This window comes from Callorhinchus milii, unplaced genomic scaffold (genome assembly GCF_018977255.1).
Source record: "Callorhinchus milii isolate IMCB2004 unplaced genomic scaffold, IMCB_Cmil_1.0 Scaffold27, whole genome shotgun sequence".
NCBI classification, from domain to species: Eukaryota; Metazoa; Chordata; class Chondrichthyes; order Chimaeriformes; family Callorhinchidae; genus Callorhinchus; species Callorhinchus milii.
Genome location: NW_024704768.1, coordinates 441,662 through 464,439, shown reverse-complemented (window position 1 = coordinate 464,439; position 22,778 = coordinate 441,662). Strand labels below are relative to the sequence as shown.

Genomic DNA, 22,778 nt, shown 5'->3' with positions numbered 1-22,778 from the left:
AGCTCCATATAACAGCACTTGGCTGTGCCCAGGCCAGCCCTGACTGACGGCCGGCTCAGGAACACCGAGACCCTTCGTCCCTTTGACAGTTGTACAACCTACAGCAATGAAGTCTGGAAACAGTTTGGCTGTTTTGCCACAGTGTATATTCTCTACACTCCCACAGCCAGGCAGAGCAACAACCTTCTCAGTACATGATCTGACATTAGTTAAGCACCTTCACCTTATAAAATCTGGAATATTAATATAAAAGTCCTGCCATCCAGCGCCTCGTCTTAAAACAGTGACCTTTGCTCAGAAGGTTCCACTTGTTTACATTAAACTTAGATTTTATTTTGACGCCTAGTTACCAATACAGTCAGTTCACACCTACACTGATGGCCGGTGGACAAGCGCCCCTTTCTTCAAAAGTCACCGTTTTATTAATTTATTGATTTATTAATTTATTCCATCATTTTGACCGGCTGTTTGGAATGGACAATGTACATGAACGTCTGTGCGATGTTAAAGTCAGGGGGAAGCCCTCCGTCTTTGTGGGCCTCCACGTGTTTGATCATAAGGTTCAGGGTGGGGCAGTACTTGTGGCAGACAGTGCAGCAGTACATGAGGGCGCCCGAGTGTGTCTTTAGGTGGTTTTTGACGGTGGAGCGACCCCGGAAGAACTTGTGGCACAGTTTACACTCGTACGGTTTCTCCCCCGAGTGGATCCGCAGGTGATACTGGAACTCGCTGGAGTGGGAGAAGCGCTTCCGGCAAAACTCACACTCGTACCAATTCCCTTTGGCGCTGGCCTTGCCGTGATTGACCTGCAGCAGCTCGTGGTGAAGCCCGGGCAGGTGGCAGTCACTGGTGGACTCCTGTGAAGGCGACATTATTAGAGTCTTTTTCAGCCACTGGTGCTGCTGCCCCCCCCCGCCCCCCAGGAGGTCTTTCACCCCCTCCGCGTGGTGCTTCTTGTGGATCTTCATGTGGTTCTGGAACGAAGCCTCCAAGCGGAACTTTCTGCTGCAGAAATTACACTCAAACAAGTAGGACTCCAAGCCCTGGTGTGAGGACATGTGCTGCTCCAGCAACCCTTGGTCCACAAAGCTGTCCCCGCACACAGAGCAGGAGAAGATGGAGATGTTCATGTGGGACAACACGTGCCACATCAAGCTGCACACTGAGCGGGAGGGCTGCTCGCACACACAGCACGACAGGCTTTTCATGTCCAGGTGAGAGAGCACGTGTTCCTTCACAGCCAGGAACTCCCTCGCTGTGGCTTTCCCGCACACGGCACAAAACAGCTCCGTGGGCGAGGCTCCGAAGCTGGCCTCGGCTGGGAGGATGGTGTTGGGTTGGATGATGATGTTGGTGTCGTAGGGTTTGGCTTTCCTGTGTCCCGCCACCTGCCACTGGGTCACGAACTTCATCTCGCACATGTCACAGGCGAAGAGGAAGATGCCGACGTGAGAGAGCACATGGGTGATGCGGGAGCTCCTGTCGGTGAACTTGCCTCCGCACACTCGGCACACGCCGGCCTTCATGTCGATGTGTAGTTTGCCGTGCTGCCGGATCAGCCCCATGTTGGCCGGTAACAGCTTGCCACACACCTGGCAGGGTAGCGCTTTGCTCTCGCCCTCACCCTCCCCATCCTTCACACAGACCAGATCCTCGTCCTCGCTGTCATCCGTCAGCTCAATTACCTCCCCCGAGCGGCTCTCCTGCTGCTCCTCAAACTGCAGCGTCTCGTGGTCCATGCCCTCAAACGGCAGGCACTCCATCTCCTTCGCCGCCTGAGCCTGCAGATCAGCGCTGTTACTCACACACGGACTCCCACTCTCCTTCAGACCCTCCCCAGGCAGCAGGAGGCTGGTCTGATTATAATACCCATTGCTTTGTATCTCGTACAGTTCACAAGGTCCTTTGCTTGTGGGTAGAGCGATACTCTCTGTCGAGGTGGCCTGGCTGTATTCCATCTCCAAGTTGTCCTCCTCTGTTTTGGTGGGTTGTTGGTACATCACGGACAGGCTGGGGCCGTTCTCGGAGCCCACACTCCTATCCTCGCTCTTGTAGCTGTCTCCGACCTCCACCTGCATGATGTAGCCTCGGTTCTCACACAGCTGCGAGCCAGAGTTCCTGGAGTCCGGTCCGGCAGGGTTCTGCTCCTCGGAGGCTCCATATCCCCTGCCCAGGCCCTGTGGGTGCCGGCTGCTCTCTGTCTTCTCCAGGTCAGGGAATGTGGAGTAACAGGCCTTGAGGAGGTCCTGCATTCCTAGCTTTTCAGCCACCTCGTAGATCACACCCACATTGATCAGGTCAGTGAACAGCTCTGCCGTGTAAATGAAGTTTAGGATTCGCTCAAAGTTTGCCGGAGTGATGAAATCCACCACATATGTCCTTGTCGTGTTGACCTCTGAGTGCAGGAAGAGCTTCTGGAAGTAGCCAGCGGCACACGCCAGCACAGACTTGTGAGCTGAAAACGTCCGGTTCCCGACCACAATAATGACATCGCACATGGTTTCAGAGAGACGGAACTTGTTCAGTTCCTTGAGCAGATTGTTGGGATGGTCTGCGCTGTGCAGTTTGATTCTCATACCCATGCTTTCTGCTCGTCCTTTGAGAGATCTGTGACTCAAACCGGCAAACTAACACCCTCAGCCTTACACCTTTCCATGGACACACACTCCCAATTGAGAGCAAAGGTGGGGGGGGAAACCTGAAAACGAGGATAAACAGATCAGAAACAATCCAGAAGATTCCCAATCAAACAAATTCACCATATTCTCCTGTTCATCTCGAGTCAGACTCCAGAGTCAGGCTGTAACATCATTGGGCAGCAGGAAGGGTAACTATAACAATAATCCTTGTATTTGGTACAGTATTTTATCACATTTTTGAGACATCTCAAAAGCACTTCACAGGATATACTGTAAAGTGTGTTGACTGTGTATTTTGTGGGCAAATGTGGCAGCCAATTTGCACACAGAGACATCCCATAAACAACTATGGAATGAGTGACTAGTTTTGTTGGGGGATTGTCGGACACGACACCAGGAAAAAANTCCAAATGTACACTAACACAAAGCAGTGTAGCTTTACCAATATAATATAAACATGCAATTTACGTACACACAACCACCAGCAGGCAACAATCTCTGTTTGCCTAGAAGTGTGCAAAGTTCCGCCTGAGCTCCAAGTAGCAGAACCATATTTACAGAATCAGATTAGTGAGGAAAGATGTGAATGTTACAGAGATGAATCTGGCAGCAACATTTTACAAAGAACCAGGAGATGAGAAGCCTTTGCATTTGGACAAACAAGGAAGCCACGATAACACCGGCTATCGAGGACATTTATTTACTGGCTTTAACACTGCGTTTTCCATTAAATAACGGTATTGTAAGTCAAACAAGTCCAGCACAGCAGCTTTCATTCAAAATAAAAATAATAACCCTTGCATTTCTTATAGCGCCTTATCACATCGTTGAGACGTCTCAAAACGCTTCACAGAATATACTGTAATATTTGAAATACTAATTATAAAGCCGTGATGATGAACCGGACGCTGAAGTAAATGTATAGGTAAATCTAGCTGCGCCTTCCCACAAGATGCAGATCAGAGCTGTTTAAGTGGATACAGTATCTGGTGAAGAAGCACAGTTCTATTCAGTGCTGTTCAGTTATTTACTGTAGTCTTAGTTTGGGACTTGGAACTCATATAGTCCAGGCTGACGCTCCAGCGCATCACTGGGAGTAGAGAACATTGTCGGAGACGCCGTCCTTCAGACAAGACATTAAACCTCACTCCGCTTCCATGCCTTCTTCAGAGCGGATGTTAAAGATCTCCCACGGCACTGTCGGTGGGAGGGGGGGGAGGTGGAGAAAGAGCTGGGAGTTTCTCTCCCTCTCCCCCAGTGTCCTGGCTCACAAAACACACAGTCACTACACTTAACAGTAACTGTAAGTCCAGGGAGGCGTTCTGAGATGTCTTGGACAACTACAAAGATCCACAGTGTCAGTATATAAACTCCAGGATTGAGGGACAAATGAGAGGATATAAAAAAGGAAAGGGCAGCCATAGCATCATTTTGGGTAGAATTAATAGATGGTAACAGAGGTAGACTATTATTTGGGGTTTGCTATAGATCACCAGGCCAGGGTGATGATATTAATAATAATAATCGCATTTGATACAGCACCTTATCAAGTCTTCGAGACGCTTCAAAGCGCTTCACAGAATATACTGTAAAGTTAATTGACAATATTTTTGTGGTAAAACATGGCAGCCAGTTGCGTACAGCAGCATCCCACAAACAGTTGGTCATGGATTATTATTTATTTATTGAAGGGATTATTATCCCCGGAAAGCGATCTGCCAATCGACTAACAACCGGGTTCCTGTTAAACGCCGGGTAAACAATAAGCAGTGTGTGTGGAGTAAGGAAACTTGCCCAACATTTTGTTTCGTCCCATCTGGGAATCGAACCCAGGTCCTCACGCTTGCGCTCTAACCACTGAGCTACGGGATAACAATAATCCTTCCATATGATATAGCGCCTCATTACGTCTTCAAGACCTCTCAAAATGCTTCACACATATACACACACATACATCTACATATACAGACATACATGCACACACTAACATATACACACACATATGTACATGCACTCACATACACACTCACATGTACATGCACTCACATACACACATGTACATGCACTCACATACACACTCACATGTACATGCACTCACATACACACATGTACATGCACTCACATACACACATACACATGTACATGCACTCACATACACACACACATGTACATGCACTCACATACACACATACACATGTACATGCACTCACATACACACACACGTGTACATGCACTCACATACACACACACACATGTACATGCACTCACATACACACATACACATGTACATGCACTCACATACACACACACACATGTACATGCACTCACATACACACATACACATGTACATGCACTCACATACACACACTCACATGTACATGCACTCACATACACACACATGTGTACACAAGCCACGGGGCCCCAACCATAGTATTTGGAGATTATGATTATTATCGGTGATGATGATGGAGGTTCAGGGGTTGTGGCCCCAAAGTACCCGCAAAAATACAAAGGTTGTTGAAGCGCACACACGGGGCCGACGAGAAGCGCTTCCCCCCCCCCAGAGGGTGTGTGAGAGCCGCTGCCCGGGGCCTAGGCCGAGGCTGGGGGCCGCTCCCGGGAACAAAGGCCGAGGCCTCGGACTCCTTGTCGCCCTCAGGCCCCGGCTTCACTCCCTCCCGCCCCGGCCTCGCCGTCCAGGGGCCGCCGCCGCCGGGCCTCTCTCTCCCCCCACCCCGGCCGCTTCCCCCCGCAGCCCGAGCGCCGCTCACCCGCAGTTGAGGAGCTCCCTCCCGGCTTCACTGGGCCCTTAGCAACCGGCGCCCGCCCGCCCGCCCGCCAGCCCGCCACACACTGCACCCGCCGCCGACAGCGCCCCCTCCCGGCCGGAGGGCTGGCGGCCGCCACTGGAGCTGCCCCTCTGCACCCCCCGTGTGTGCGTGTATCCCCCCCCGTGTGTGTGTGTGTGTGTGTGTGTATCTCCCCCCCCCCCGTGTGTATGTGTGTGTGTATCCCCCCCCGTGTGTGTGTGTGTGTATCCCCCCCCGTGTGTGTGTGTATCTCCCCCCCCCCGTGTGTGTGTGTGTGTGAGATCTCCCCCCCCCCTGTGTGTGTGTGTGTGTATCTCCCCCCCCCCGTGTGTGTGTGTATCTCCCCCCCTGTGTGTGTATCTCCCCCCCCTGTGTGTTCTCCCCCCCGTGTGTGTATCTCCCCCCCCGTGTGTGTATCTCCCCCCCCCGTGTGTGTGTATCTCCCCCCCCCCCGTGTGTGTATCTCCCCCCCCCCGTGTGTGTATCTCCCCCCCCTGTGTGTGTATCTCCCCCCCCCGTGTGTGTGTATCTCCCCCCCCCCCTGTGTGTGTATCTCCCCCCCCCCCCGTGTGTGGTATCTCCCCCCCCCCCGTGTGTGTGTATCTCCCCCCCCCTGTGTGTGTATCTCCCCCCCCCCGTGTGTGTATCTCCCCCCCCGTGTGTGTATCTCCCCCCCCCCGTGTGTGTGTATCTCCCCCCCCCTTGTGTGTGTATCTCCCCCCCCCCCGTGTGTGTATCTCCCCCCCCCGTGTGTGTGTATCTCCCCCCCCCCGTGTGTGTGTATCTCCCCCCCCGTGTGTGTATCTCCCCCCCCCCGTGTGTGTGTATCTCCCCCCCCATGTGTGTGTATCTCCCCCCCCCTGTGTGTGTATCTCCCCCCCCGTGTGTGTATCTCCCCCCCCCCCGTGTGTGTGTATCTCCCCCCCCCCCCCGTGTGTGTGTGTATCTCCCCCCCCCCCCTCTCCGCGCCCCCCATCCATCACCATCCTTCCTTTTCACTCTTTAAATGCTCCAATAAGCAGTCACTGGGGGTGGGGGCTCCTCCCGCTCAGCTCCTGGTGACCCTACAGCCAAAGCCCTGAGGTTCAGGGAGGGTGGTCCGAGCTGGACAGGCAGCGACACCAATGGCAAACTGTGTGGTTTCAGCTGATTAGACTCCAGCAGTTACCCCAACGCAACAACGACAAATTACATCTGTTTAGCACATTTCAGGTCAGGAAGTTATCCCACAAGGCAGAGCCCCAAACCTTGGCTCCTGACAACCTGCGCCTAATACTTTCCAGAATTAGGTAAGCAGGTTACGTCACATTAGGGAGAGAGAGAGAGCGCATTCCATTCCAACAATCTATCTCTGGGATTTCCATGAGTAGTTGGGAAGCAGAGAATTCTCAGCTTGGTTTGGATGCTCTTAGCCACGGTGATGACAGACACCGGGCTGCCCCCCAAAATGAAAGGCTCTGAGACTCTACCTCTGTGACGTGTGCTCTATAAATGGAAGTTGTTGTTGTCGTTGCTTCACTCACTGTCAGCCGGCATCCTTGCCCTCTCGTTCTTCATTCCAAAGATGCCCCAAAGCAGCACAGCGCCCAGGGAGTCATCCAGTCACTGTCTCGAGTCCACATTGGTCCGACACAGCAGATTCCGCACCAAGTAAATCCTGTCAAAAAATTCCGCAAATTAGACTCCTCCGTGGGGTGACGTGATGTGATAAATGACATGATGCAAGACATTGCACCTCTCACCTGTCATGAAACATAAAAGCACAAAACACTGATCTCAAGTGTTGTTGTCGCACAGAGAGGAGACACTTTGCTTTACTACGTTGGGAGTTAGTCGCAGGTGTAGAGAATTGTCCTTCTTGTCCATTCAGGGATCCAGACTCTCTCACCCACAAAATCAGACACTCCAGGGGGTGAATCATCCTTGCATTTGGTTATAGTGCCTTTCATGTTGGGAGCATGTCCCAAAGTGCTTCACAAGATCTACTGTAAAGTGCAGTGACTGTGTGTTTTGTGGACCAATGCCTTCCCTAGTGCAGTGTTTCTTAAATGTGGCCACAGCAGCTTCCCCCCCACCCCCCCAACCATAGGAGATGTGAAGCTGCTTTTGGTCAGGTTTAGTATCATTACACTAAATACAGCGCTAGTCCTACAAACTGGAAGAGGTTTGTTCGTGTAATTACTCTTAACTGCTCAGCCAATTACTACTGCACAGACAATTCTAACCCCTAATTATAATAATATTTTTTATACACATCTCAAATAGATTCCATTCATTGCATGGCTCTCGTAACTACGGTCTATGCAAACTTTGGTGAAAAAACGGTTTTCTCAAATGTGGTTTGTCAAATGAACAGAAATAAATGAAAACCATTTGAGATTTGCAAATGTCTATATTTCCTTTATTTTTCATATGATTAACCGCGGATTTTTATTAGTAAAATCTAGCCCTGCAGCCATCAGTGGGCACACAACTTGAGGCCACAAAAAATGTGTCCGAGATTCACTGCCCCAAAGATTCCTTGATCATGAAATTCTTTTTCAGAACAGAGGCAACGCAAAAATTTAAACATTTATTTAATTGAACTTTACAGATCTGTACAAAGTGTAAACTCCTTTCTACAAGAAATATTTGAAAAGCACACGGAGTATCGTATTGCCACGGGGAAAAAAACAATCTTCGAGAAAAGTTACACATAGAAAGAACACTTTCAAAACTCAATAAATTTACACCCAGAGTGCGAGACACTTTGTTTTTCTGTAATTGTTGAGACAGTAAAACAGATGATTGTAGACAAGTCACAGGAACAAACATAGGCTGTTGGCAAATCGACCCAATGTACTGGAGCCTTTAAGGATTGGAGCAAATGGTATTCAAAAGGCAATACTTTTAGACTAACTCGTGATATAGTACCTCGTCTCGTCATGATTCATTAAAAAAAATTCTGTCACCTAATTTATTTGTTGATTGATTCACCTTGTAAATTGTTTTTAATTTCTCAACCCTCCTTGAAACCTTTCTCCCGTAAAACGGTGACTTCTGTAGATCTTAGACTGGGGAAAGGGGAAAAGGGGACCATGGGATGGGGGAAGAGAGAGAGGGAGTGGGGAAGAAGGGGGGTGGGTGGGAAGAGTGATGTTAGCAGACTCTGGGTCAGCTGTAGCTTGCCATTAATGCCATATGTGGTTGGGTTGCTGAAGGCAGGGTTGTCCTGTCTGACTGGAATCTCATCGTACCGGGGTAGCCACTTGGCTTAGCGCACAGAGGAAGTCTGGGAGATAATGAGGCTGTACCTAACGCTGATCACTAAACATAGTGATTTGATTATGATAATGGGAAATCCCCTTCATCTTAAAATGGAAAATTCCATTCTGCACAAAGACATAGCAAATAGATCCCTAATGTTCACGACCAACACAAGATAAACACCACCGACTGTGGAAGTTGGGGGTCGCTGAATGGTACATTGCATTCACGCTCCCTTTGTAAACATCAAGACACGATAGTGATACATTACAAAATCTTACCACTTTGTGGACTTCAGATACATTTAAAGGTTTTATTTTAAAAAAAAGTTAATTTACCAAAAGTCAGAAGTTTTCCTTTTGCTACATATTAATCAGAGAGGTTCACATCTCTGATCTTGTGATGCACATTAAGAACAAACTGTACATCCTGGTCTTCAATAGTTTCATTTGATTTACATGAAGTTGATAATAATGCCCATTTCTCTGTTGAGAAATCAAGTTACAAACTGATTTGTTGGTAAAATGGAAGCATTTGGGAAATCAGCCCATTTACAGACGCCAGGTTCAACTTGATCCCAGTTCACATTTGAAGGAAAATATTGTCCTCTCTGCTCTCTGACGTCTAAGGAGAAAAATTCAATTTCTCAGTCTGGAAAAGCACAGAGCTGGAAAAGCTCAATTTCTGTAACTGTGCTGAACAGAGGCTTTCAGATGTGCTCTGAGGCGCTATCCTATGTGAAGATGCTCTATGAATATTGTTGCTGTTGAGAACAGGAAGAGTGAGGAGGGGGGAAGGAGGAATGGGGCAATATTCAACCAGGTACAACAGAGCAACATCCCATTTCCAGCTAAGTGTGGGGTATTGATTTTGTAACCAGACCTCCCCGACTCCCACTTATCACTTGAGTGGAAATTAAAAAAAAGCCCCCGCCCCACTCCTTCCCCCCCGCCCCCCCCCACCGTTGCTCCCCCTCCCCCCTGCCCCCCTCCGCCCGCCCCCCCCACCCGTTAATTACAGTTCACTTGATTTCAGCTGTTGATGAATCAAGACCTTGAACAAGTTTCTACAAATACAGAATTACAATAAAAACATCTGAAAATTTAATTAATTTGAACAGGATCAACCAACGATTCACAAAAGATGCTGCAGCATGTTTTTAAAAAGAGAATAAACTAACTTTTGAGCACAATAATATTCGGCAAACACAAGGAAGCAATGGAAGCTAATCACAAGAATCAAATCCAATAATAAGTCAAAACTATGTAAAAAAAAACCTCTTCATGGGAAACATTTACAGTGAGGAACATTTCACCTGTTTTAATTTAAAGTTTAAAGGATTTTTTTGTGGGTTTTAAAAAATACCTGAAACAGATTCGCTTTTATATCATTTTTTTTTAAAAAAAGAGAAAAAAAATCGTGCCTTTCTCCGTCCCCAAAACAAGGCAAAAAACATATTCAGAGAGAACACGACTTCCGAGGAAATAAAAGCTGGTCTCCAAAATGATTTCAAGGGGAGAGGAAAGTAACCGTGTGGAGGAGTGAGTGAGAGACAGAACAGAACGTAGGGGATGTGAATTGGTTGCCAAGATGAGTCTTCTGTTAAACCATAGTCTATGATGGTTGAGCACTCTGGGAGGTTACCCTGCGTGAGGGGCACTACATAAGTGCAAGTTGTTGTCATCGTTGGTTCGTCTAACTCTGATTGCTGTGCATAAGGTGTTTGGACAGATCAGCACTTTGTGCAGAAGTCTAGAGATCCCCTCTCTCACTGATGGATGTTACACTGTTTCTCTCTGTGAAGTTTCTGGTCAGAGTTTTCTCCAACTGTCTACAGTGGATACGCTAACCATCCCGGCCGCCATTCAGTTCAAATTAAATTGTTTCCCGTCTCCACAAGTCAACAGAAATTGGGCTGTTGTTTATTTGCGCTGGAGCTGCAAAGCCCCCACCCGCACCCCAGCCACCCGCGCCCTACACACACCAGAGGCTGGAGGCACTCATGGCACTGTACCTCCCTCAGCAAACAGACATCCATGTCCTCAGGAGAGGGGACGGGAGAAAAACATGGGCTGTTCATAATGTCGCACGACAATGATCTGCTTGATAATCCTGCGCTGCTCTTGCTGCTGCAGTGACTGTAGGGAAGGGAAGCTCCTGCCAGAGAACCTGACCCGATGGGAAGAGCGCGGTTGTTTGATTGTTTAGACACTTTCCCTCTGTCAATCTCGCCGTCCCTACAATCTGCTGCTGCCTGTGGGGGGGGGGGGCTATATAAATGCAAGTTGTAGCGCTGACACGCAGTGTGTGTACATGAGTCTTGTTCTCACACTCACAACACATAGTGCATCTCACACACACACACAGTGCATCTCACACACACACACAGTGCATCTCACACGCACACACACACACAGTGCATCTCACACACACACACAGTGCATCTCACACACACACACACACACAGTGCATCTCACACGCACACACACACACAGTGCATCTCACACACACACACAGTGCATCTCACACACACACAGTGCATCTCACACACACACACAAACACACAGTGCATCTCACACACACACCACACACAGTACAGTGTCTCTCTCTCTCTCACACACAAACAGTGTGTCACACACACAGATACACATGGCTGTTGATTCTCACACACACGGCTGGATGCTATGAGGTTCCTCCTACACGTGGACAGTCAGTTCTGCGTGAAGAATGAGTCTTTTTCGGTTGTCACAAAATAAGAAAGAAATGATAATTCCACCCCTCCCTCTGCCCAGCTCCCCCCGAGGGGATCTGAGCAGCAAAGATTCTCGCAAATACTGAAAATATTCAACATCAGGAACGCACAGAAAGAACACATCTCCCTTTACAAATGTCAATACAAAGTGCACAAAGTCAGAGAAACGCTGTACGCAAAAGAACATTCAGTACCTCGGAGATCCGACATCGAAACTGTTAGAAAATAAGCCTCTCGACAACAATGATGTCAAATATAAAATACTCTAAACGGGAAGATCAGTCGTTTACTACAGAAAGAAACCCCCCTAATGTTAATCTGCTGGTCTGACTGAGCGCACTCCCCCACCCACACCCCCACCCAGTGTGGTCCTGTCACCTTGTGGTCTGAATCAATGGGGACCGTCCAGAAAAGGTGATGGTGACGGGGTGGTTTGCTGTGACAACAGCTCAGGGCACCTCCTGCTCATAAAGGTTCTGGACCAGTCGGGACCCACCATCGTGTGTCAACTTGCCGTGGATCTCTGTGACACATCTCCCTGGTGAGGGGAGGACACGGAGCCATGGCCACTTCACAGCGGGAACCGAGCGTCTGACCTCCCGAAGCTGGTGCTGCTGTTTTTCCTGCGGAGGTTGGGGGTGACGCTCACGGTATAGGCCTCATTGGGGCAGCCGTGCTGTAACAGGACATCCACGCACTCCTGGCTGCCCGCCCGCCTGGCGTAGAACATCGCCGTGTTTCCGTGTAGATCTCTGGCCTTCACTTCGATGCCGTACTGCAGGGCACAGCAAACCCGGAATCAAAATCTTTCCCAACTCCATGAAACGTCTCCGCAGTTCGTTATTACAATTAACATTTGTAAGTTATACCCCTTATCCCTTGCCCTCCCACTCACAGGAACGTGGGAACAGAAGGAGGCCATTCAGCCTCTCAAGCCTGTTCCGCCATTCTATTAGATCATGGCTGACCTCAACTCCAATTACCCGCCCTTATCTCTTGATACCCTGACCTAACAAATATCTATCCACCTCAGTCTATCCATTCACTCTCTGTTTTTCACTGACCCCACAGGCTGAATGGCCTCTGTGGGGTCAGTGAATAACAGTAAACAGTCAATACAGAGCGTAGAAAAGAGCAAAATTCCAGCTAGTCTCAGCCTGTGGGACAGTTTTGCATTAAACACGAAGATCACACAGAACTGTGAAGAATTGGACAGGTATCGGGGAATACGGGTTTGTGGGGTTATGGGGAGAAAGCTGGTGATTGGGGTTAGTGAAAGTGATGCTCTGTCAAAGAGCCGCACAGACTCGATGGGCCGAATGGCCTCCTTCTGTGCCGTAACATTCTATGAATCTATGAATTCTTCAATCCAGTCTTAATCCGTTTTTTAAGCCATTGCAGGAGAACACGGCCTCTAAATTAAGACTGAAATTTTCCACAAATAAACTCCCTGGAGTTTAGAAGGTCGAGGAGGTTGATCTGATTGGAGGCGTTTAATATAATCAAGGGATTTGATAGGGTGATTACAGCTAAACTATTTCCTCTGGTGGGAGAATCCAGAACAAGGGGACATCAACAACAACAAATGACAATTACACAGCGCCTTTCACGTTAGGAGGATGTCCGAAGGCGCTGGACAGTCAGGGATTTGGACCCGAGCTGGTGGTTGGGATCAGGAGGGGGTGGAGGGTGGGGAGGGTAGGTGTAGGAGGGTGACCGTAGGTGCGGTCGAAAAGGAGGGTCTTGAGATGGGTCTTGAAGGAGGCGAGGGAGGGGGCGAGGTGAAGGGAGTGTGGGATGGAGTTTCAGAAGGTGGGGACAGAAAGGCTGAAGGCCACCTGCCAATAGTGGGACAGACAAGGTCGGTGACATGAAGCAGGCCGGAGCCTGCTGAGCGGAGGGAGCAGGCAGGTTGGTAGAGGTTATGAGGTTACAGCATCATCTTAAAATTAGGGCTAGGGGCCAATTGGGGTGAAATCAGGGGCAGTTTTTCACCCAAAGGGCAGTGGGAATCTGGAACTCTCTCCCTCCCCCAAAAGGCTGTGGATTATGGCTGGATCCAGTCACATTTTCAAGACTGAAGTGGAGATGTTTGTCATGTCAGGGGATCAGGGATACGGGGCAAAGGCGGGTAATTGGAGTTGAGGTACATATCAGCCATGATCTAATAGAATGATGGAACAGGCTCAAGGGGCTGAATGGCCTCCTCCTGTTACTGTGTTCCAATATGTTCCAGTTCTGATCCAGCTTTACATCAGGGACCAAGTGGTGTACCATGCGCTGGGCCGGGGAGAAGATACCTACCCAGACAAGCAGCTGAGTGATCACCACGTCCTTCAGCTCGCAGGCGAGGTGTAGCGCTGTGCATTGCTCCTTCTCCTCTGAGTACTCGTTGATTTGCTCCTTCTTGAGGTGAGCCAGCAGCAGCAACACGCTGTGAAGATCTCTCTCCAGCACCGCTCGGAACAGCTGCTTTCCCAGTGGAGCCTCTCGCAACTTCAGGGGAGACACAAACAGCTTCTGCTCGTATTTAGCTCGGATCCAGTTCTCCCTTTCTTCCCTAGAAACCAGGTCAGCAACAAAAATCACTACAATAATAATAAACTGGTCACTTCGACCCACAGCTGTTTGTGGGACGCCGCTGTGCGCAATTGGCTGCTGCGTTTCGCCCACAAATATACAGTCACTTCACTTTACAGTGTAGCCTGTGAAGCGCTTTGAGACGTCTAGAAGACATGATAAGGCAAACGCAAGGATTATTATTATTATTATTACTACAAGGAGCAATGAACAGAGTAATAATTCCAGTCCACATTATTACTCCTCAATACTGGTTGTAGCTGAGAGGGAAGGTGACGAGCACTTGCCTGGTGGAATCTGGGCTGGGTTTGGTGCGGCCCCCAGTGTTCCTCTCCCACACCGTGTTGGCCATCTCGTTCCCAATGGACGTCAACACCAGGGTCAGCTCCAAGGGCCAGTCATCGAGATCCAGCGACCGCACACGGGACACGTGAGATCCCAGGTTACGATGAATCCCCGAGCACTCAATGCAGATCAGAGCTCCCAGGTTCAGGCTGGCCCAGGTGGGATCTGCACAGAGAGGTATGATTGCGGAGAGATAAGAGCAGAGGATTGTAAAATAACACAATGACAGAACATTCACACACCACGAGGTCAAGGGAATCACGTGACAACCGTTCACTCAGCACAGCCTAACAACCATCTCGGCTCCCGGCAAACTTTGGAAAAAATATATAGATTCTTACTCCGAGCAGCACAGTCAACACAGAAGGCATTTCCTCTGGCGTTCCTGATAGCCTGAAGAGCAACAGCTTCACTCTGGCTGTCCAGCCTCGCCTGCAAAATACAAATACATCATTATCATAATAATAATCCTTGCATTTGATACAGCGTCTGATCACATCTTCAAGACGTCTCAAAGCGCTTCAATAATATACTGTAAAGTGAATTGACTGTATATTTGTGGGCGAAACACGGCAGCCAATTGCGCACAGCAGCGTCCCACAAACAGTCGTAGATTGAAGTGGCCAAATTATTATTATTATTATTTTTAATAATAAGGAATTATTCGCCCCGGAAAGCGATCCACCAATCAACTAACAGCCGGGTTCCTCCTTACTGCTGATAAACAGAGGCGAGGGGAGTAAGGAAACTTGCCAAACTTTTCGCCCTGACCTGGGAATCAAACCCAGATCCCTCTCACTTCTGAGGCGAGTGTCTAACCCTGAGCTACAGGACTCCACATTGCACCATGGGTCACTTATTATACGCAATCCATCGTTCCCTTACACAAGGGACAGAGTAATTTACACCCTCAATTACAGTAACTAATACAACAACAACAAAATTGCATTTATAGAGCACCTTTCACGTCGCAAGGACATCCTAAAGCGCTGGACAGTTGGGTCGGGACCCGAGCATTGGGGGGAAATGGTCAGGGTGAGGGGAGGGAAGGGAGCGAGCGAAGAGGGGGTAGAGAGTCGAGAGTGGAGCTGAAGGCACGGTTGAGGAGAAAGGTTTTGAGACCGGTCTTGAAGGAGGAAAGGGAGGAAGCGGCGAAGGCACTGGGGATGGAGTTCCAGAGCCTCGGGGCTGAGAGGCTAATAGTAACAGTTTGGGCACGAAGATTGTGGGGAGATAAAACTGATCCTGGGCACTAGAGTGAGTGAAAATCTTATAATACCTTGTTCTTGCTACTTTCACAGGACTGCAGACTGGCCAGGATCTGACTCTCGATAGCCTGGACCCAAGCGTCTCTCTCTTCAAAATTCACCGCAGCAAAATACCACATCTGTCCTGTACTGGAGATGATAGTGAACTCAAAGTTCTCCTCTTGCTCTAGAGGTCGGGAAGAAAGAGATGATATCTCAGCACGATGGAGATCCTAGTGAGGTCACTGATACCCACACCCAGTGCTGGACACGGGTGAAAAGACATTGGCTTTGTTTCCAACAATGGCTGATGGTTTGCCAAGTAACTACATGTCCATGTGGAACAGTTACAATCAGCCCCGCAAACAGGCGCATGTTACATCATGTCCTAATAAAACCAGAGAGACAATGTCCCACATTCAGGTCCTGAAGAATATGGAATAAATAATTGACCGAATAGTTTATTGAAAGCCATAAATATTGTGTGCCCCATCACTGCCGTCGCAGTGTTAAACCTGCTGCATGTTTTACACTGAAACTCTTGTGAAGGTTTCTCATCCGGGCGCCCGGCGGAGGGAGTGTGTGGTGTGTGTGGATTCTGTCCTGTTTGTATGATGTAAGTGACAAAATTCCCCTGCATTTGCAAACAATAGGTCCAGCATACAATAAATATATCAGGTTCCCTCCCTCCTCCGTTCTCCCCACTCCCCCCCATGCAGACACATAGCTGTAAGAGTAATCCCAGCACAGGTTACCGTGACATAGATAATTCATTGCTGAGGATTCAACTCACAGAAAGCAAAAGGGACACAACACAGAGGAACGGACACAGACACTCACTCCAAAGACCACAACAGCGAAGAAAGATTCCGGCCGCTGGACACGGCTCGAAGAATTCCATTTACCTGCTCTGTAAATATTTCTTAAACTACCAAAGCGTTTTAATTTCCACACCCTGCGCTTGGCTGCACCCAGGGTCCCGAAAAGCAGGAAAGGAATTGGAGACAAGGTTTACTGAGAAGCACAACGATGGCAGAGAGAGAGAGAGAGAGAGAAAGGCCCAATCCCCAGCACTAAGCCACCCATTAAAATGGCACATAAATGAAGAGGGAAATTGCAGCAGATCTGACAAACAGAATCCCCTCGAACACACCGAGAAAACCGAGCACACACCAAACACCCCGAGCACACACCAAACACCCCGAGCACACACCAAACACCCCGAGCACACACCAAACACCCCGAGCACACACCGAGCACACACCAAACACACCGAGCACACCACCAAACACACCGAGCACACACCAAACACCCCGAGCACACACCAAACACCCCGAGCACACACCAAACACCCCGAGCACACACCAAACACCCCGAGCACACACCAAACACACCGAGCACACACCAAACACACCGAGCACACACCAAACACCCCGAGCACACACCAAACACACCGAGCACACACCAAACACACCGAGCACACACCAAACACACCGAGCACACACCAAACACCCCGAGCACACACCAAACACTCCGAGCACACCGAGCACACACCAAACACCCGAGCACACACCAAACACCGAGCACACACCAAACACACCCGAGCACCACACCAAAACACACCGAGCACACACCAAACACCCGAGCACACACCAAACACCCCGAGCACACACCAAACACCACCGAGCACACACCAAACACACCGAGCACACACCAAACACACCCACCCGAGCACACACCAAACACACCGAGCACACACCAAACACACCGAGCACACACCAAACACACCGAGCACACACCACCCAAACAACACACCGAGCACACACCAAACACACCGAGCACACACCAAACACACCGAGCAAACACCAAACACACCGAGCACACACCAAACACACCGAGCACACACCAAACATACCGAGCACACACCAAACACACCGGAGCACACACCAAACACTCCGAGCACACCGAGCACACACCAAACACATCGAGTACACACCAAACACACCAAACCACCCGAGCACACACCAAAACACCCGAGCACACACCGAGCACACACAACACACCGAGCACACACCAAACACACCGAGCACACACCAAACACACCGAGCACACACCAAACACACCGAGCACACACCAAACACTCCGAGCACACCGAGCACACCCAGCAAACACACCGAGCACACACCAAAACCCACAAACACCCCGAGCACACACCAAACACACCGAGCACACACCAAACACACCGAGCACACACCAAACACACCGAGCACACACCAAACATACCGAGCACACCACACACCGAGCAACACCAAACACACCGAGCACACACCAAACACTCCGAGCACACACCAAACACCCACACACCAAACACACCGAGCACACACACCAAACACACACACACCAAACACACCGACCACACACCAAACACACCGAGCACACACCAAACCACACAGACACACACTCCGAGCAACCAACACACCGAGCACACACCAAACACACCGAGTACACACCAAAACACCGACACAAACAAACACCCGAGCACACACCGAGACACACCCAAACACACCGAGCACACACCAAACACACCGAGCACACACCAAACACACCGGCCGAGCACACACCAAACACACCGAGCACACACCAAACACACCGAGCACACACCAAACACACCGAGCACACACCAAACACACCGAGCACACACCAAACACACCAAGCACACACCAAACACACCGAGCACACACCAAACACACCGAGCACACACCAAACACACCGAGCACACACCAAACACACCGAGCACACACCAAACACACCGAGCACACACCAAACATACCGAGCACACACCAAACACACCGAGCACACACCGAGCACACCGAGCACACACCAAACACACCGAGCACACACCAAACACATCGAGTACACACCAAACACACCAAACACCCCGAGCACACACCAAACACCCCGAGCACACACCGAGCACACACCAAACACACCAAACACACCGAGACACACCAAACACACCAAACACCCGAGCACACACCAAACACCCCGAGCACACACCGAGCACACACCAAACACACCAAACACACCGAGGACACACCAACACACCAAAACACCCGAGCACACACCAAACACACCAAACTCACCGAGCACACACCAAACACACCAAACACACCGAGCACACACCGAGCACACACCAAACACACCGAGCACACACCAAACACACCGAGCACACACCAAACACACCGAGCACACACCAAACACACCGAGCACACACCAAACACACCGAGTACACACCAAACACACCGAGAACACACCGAGCACACACCAAACACACCAAACACACCGAGCACACACCAAACACACCGAGCACACACCAAACACACCGAGCACACACCAAACACACCGAGCACACACCAAACACACCAAACACACCAAACACACCAAACACACCGAGCACACACCAGAGCACACCAAACACACCAAACACACCGAGCACACACCAAACACACCGAGCACACACCAAACACACCGAGCACACACCAAACACACCGAGCACACACCAAACACACCGAGCACACACCGAGCACACACCAAACACACCGAGCACACCGAGCACACCGAGCACACAACCAAACACCCGAGCACACACCAAACACTCCGAGCACACACCAAACACTCCGAGCACACCGAGCACACACCAAACACATCGAGTACACACCAAACACACCAAACACCCCGAGCACACACCAAACACACCGAGCACACACCAAACACACCAAACACACCGAGGACACACCAAACACACCAAACACCCCGAGCACACACCAAACACCCCGAGCACACACCGAGCACACACCAAACACACCGAGCACACACCAAACACACCAAACACACCGAGCACACACCAAACACACCGAGCACACACCAAACACACCGAGCACACACCAAACACACCGAGCACACACCAAACACACCGAGCACACACCAAACACACCGAGCACACACCAAACACACCGAGCACACACCAAACACACCGAGTACACACCAAACACACCGAGAACACACCGAGCACACACCAAACACACCAAACACACCGAGCACACACCAAACACACCGAGCACACACCAAACACACCGAGCACACACCAAACACACCGAGCACACACCAAACACACCGAGCACACACCAAACACACCGAGCACACACCAAACACACCGAGCACACACCAAACACACCGAGTACACACCAAACACACCGAGCACACACCAAACACACCAAACACACCGAGTACACACCAAACACACCAAACACCCCGAGAACACCGAACACGGAACACACCGAGAACACGGAACACACCGAGAACACGGAACACACTGAGAACAATGAACACACCGAGAACACACAGAGAACACGGAACACACCGAGAACACGGAATACACCGAGAACAACGAACACACCGAGAAAACTGAACACACCGAGAACACTGAACACACCAAGAACACATCGAGAACACGGAACACACCAAGAACACGGAACACACCGAGAACACGGAACACACCGAGAACACGGAACACATCGAGAACACGGAAGACACCGAACACAGCGAGAACACCGAACACAGCGAGAACACCGAACACAGCGAGAACACCGCGAGAACACGGAACACAGCGAGAACACGGAACACAGCGAGAACACGGAACACAGCGAGAACACGGAACACAGCGAGAACACGGAACACAGCGAGAACACGGAACACAGCGAGAACACGGAACACAGCGAGAACACGGAACACAGCGAGAACACGGAACACCAAACACACCGAGCACACACCAAACACACCGAGCACACACCAAACACACCGAGCACACACCAAACACACCGAGCACACACCAAACATACCGAGCACACACCAAACACACCGAGCACACACCGAGCACACCGAGCACACACCAAACACACCGAGCACACACCAAACACATCGAGTACACACCAAACACACCAAACACCCCGAGCACACACCAAACACCCCGAGCACACACCGAGCACACACCAAACACACCAAACACACCGAGGACACACCAAACACACCAAACACCCCGAGCACACACCAAACACACCAAACACACCGAGCACACACCAAACACACCGAGCACACACCAAACACCGAGTACACACCAAACACACCGAGAACACACCGAGCACACACCAAACACACCAAACACACCGAGCACACACCAAACACACCGAGCACACACCAAACACACCGAGCACACACCAAACACACCGAGCACACACCAAACACACCGAGCACACACCAAACACACCGAGCACACACCAAACACACCGAGCACACACCAAACACACCGAGCACACACCAAAAACACCGAGCACACACCAAACACACCAGAAACACAGAGTACACACCAAACACACCAAACACCCCGAGAACACCGAACACGGAACACACCGAGAACACGGAACACACCGAGAACACGGAACACACTGAGAACAATGAACACACCGAGAACACACAGAGAACACGGAACACACCGAGAACACGGAATACACCGAGAACAACGAACACACCGAGAAAACTGAACACACCGAGAACACTGAACACACCAAGAACACATCGAGAACACGGAACACACCAAGAACACGGAACACACCGAGAACACGGAACACACCGAGAACACGGAACACATCGAGAACACGGAAGACACCGAACACAGCGAGAACACCGAACACAGCGAGAACACCGAACACAGCGAGAACACCGCGAGAACACGGAACACAGCGAGAACACGGAACACACCGAGAACACGGAACACATCGAGAACACGGAAGACACCGAACACAGCGAGAACACCGAACACAGCGAGAACACCGAGAACACGGAACACAGCGAGAACACGGAACACAGCGAGAACACGGAACACAGCGAGAACACGGAACACAGCGAGAACACGGAACACAGCGAGAACACGGAACACAGCGAGAACACGGAACACAGCGAGAACACGGAACACAGCGAGAACACGGAACACAGCGAGAACACGGAACACAGCGAGAACACGGAACACAGCGAGAACACGGAACACAGCGAGAACACGGAACACAGCGAGAACACGGAACACAGCGAGAACACGGAACACAGCGAGAACACCGAACACAGCGAGAACACCGAACACACCGAGGACACCGAGGACACCGAGAACACCGAGGACACCGAGAACACACTGTGAACACACTGTAAACACTGAGAACACACTGAGAACGCACGAGAACACACTGAGAATACACTGAGAACACACTGAGAATACACTGAGAACACATCGAGAATACACAGAGAACACATTGAGAATACACCGAGAACACAGAGCACACTGAGAACAGAGCACACCAAACACACCGAGAACACACTGAGAACACACTGAGAACACACCGAGAACACACTGAGAATACACCGAGAACACACTGAGAACGCACCGAGAACACACTGAGAATACACCGAGAACACACTGAGAATACACTGAGAACACAGAGCACACTGAGAACATACAGAATACACCGAGAACACACTGAGAACAGAGCACACCGAAAACACACCGAGAATACACTGAGAACACACTGAGAATACACCGAGAGCACACAGAGCACACCGAGAGCACACCGAGAGCACACCGGACACACACCGCGCACACAGCCATGGCTGGGTCTGAGCAGTAGCTAATTGCCTGCCCTATTAGAGGCAAGAATTAGAGTTTTACACTTCACTGTTCAACCTTCCACAGTGATGACCCACTGTGAGGAACGTTCTCACTAATCGCAAACTCTCCAACAGATGGCATTCCCAGTCTGTCCCTGAACTCTGACGGGTTTGGTTACAAATTGCAGTTAGCTTTCACACTCGCTCGGTTACCCAAAAGAGTTAGCAGCCACAGTGAGGTGACTTGCACCTCTCCAGAGAACGTTCTCACTGTGCCCATCGAGCCTTCACTCAGACCCTCTTTCCTGCCTTTGGTATTATTATTTGCCAACCTACAGTGCCGGGTCCCAGTGAGCTGGGAGGGAGGGTTACCTTCAGCCGACTGTGCTCAATCCGCATTTACTGCATACCAGGCCATTACATCCGCCGGAGTGATTAGCTCGGGATCAGG

General features: G+C 50.2%; 2 protein-coding genes across 2 annotated transcripts in view; both read right to left on the bottom strand.

Moving 5' to 3' along the window:
• Positions 1 to 302: 302 nt before the first annotated feature.
• LOC103189570 (zinc finger and BTB domain-containing protein 39) lies at positions 303 to 5,473 on the bottom strand. Its single transcript, XM_007910011.2, has 2 exons — positions 5,411 to 5,473; positions 303 to 2,698 (listed from the first exon to the last, which is right to left on the bottom strand). Exon 2 carries the CDS (start codon positions 2,580 to 2,582, stop codon positions 444 to 446), a length of 2,139 nt encoding a protein of 712 aa, XP_007908202.1. The 5' UTR covers positions 2,583 to 2,698; positions 5,411 to 5,473; the 3' UTR covers positions 303 to 443.
• A 5,838-nt stretch (positions 5,474 to 11,311) lies between these two features.
• The window catches only part of LOC103189572 (arf-GAP with GTPase, ANK repeat and PH domain-containing protein 1), a gene marked incomplete in the record, with an annotated part of 37,455 nt that continues 25,988 nt past the window's right edge, over positions 11,312 to 22,778 (bottom strand). Inside the window, 5 exon segments of the mRNA XM_042344310.1 lie at positions 11,312 to 12,222; positions 13,752 to 14,007; positions 14,315 to 14,537; positions 14,714 to 14,804; positions 15,652 to 15,806. Of these exon segments, the coding sequence (XP_042200244.1) occupies positions 12,019 to 12,222; positions 13,752 to 14,007; positions 14,315 to 14,537; positions 14,714 to 14,804; positions 15,652 to 15,806 (929 nt within the window).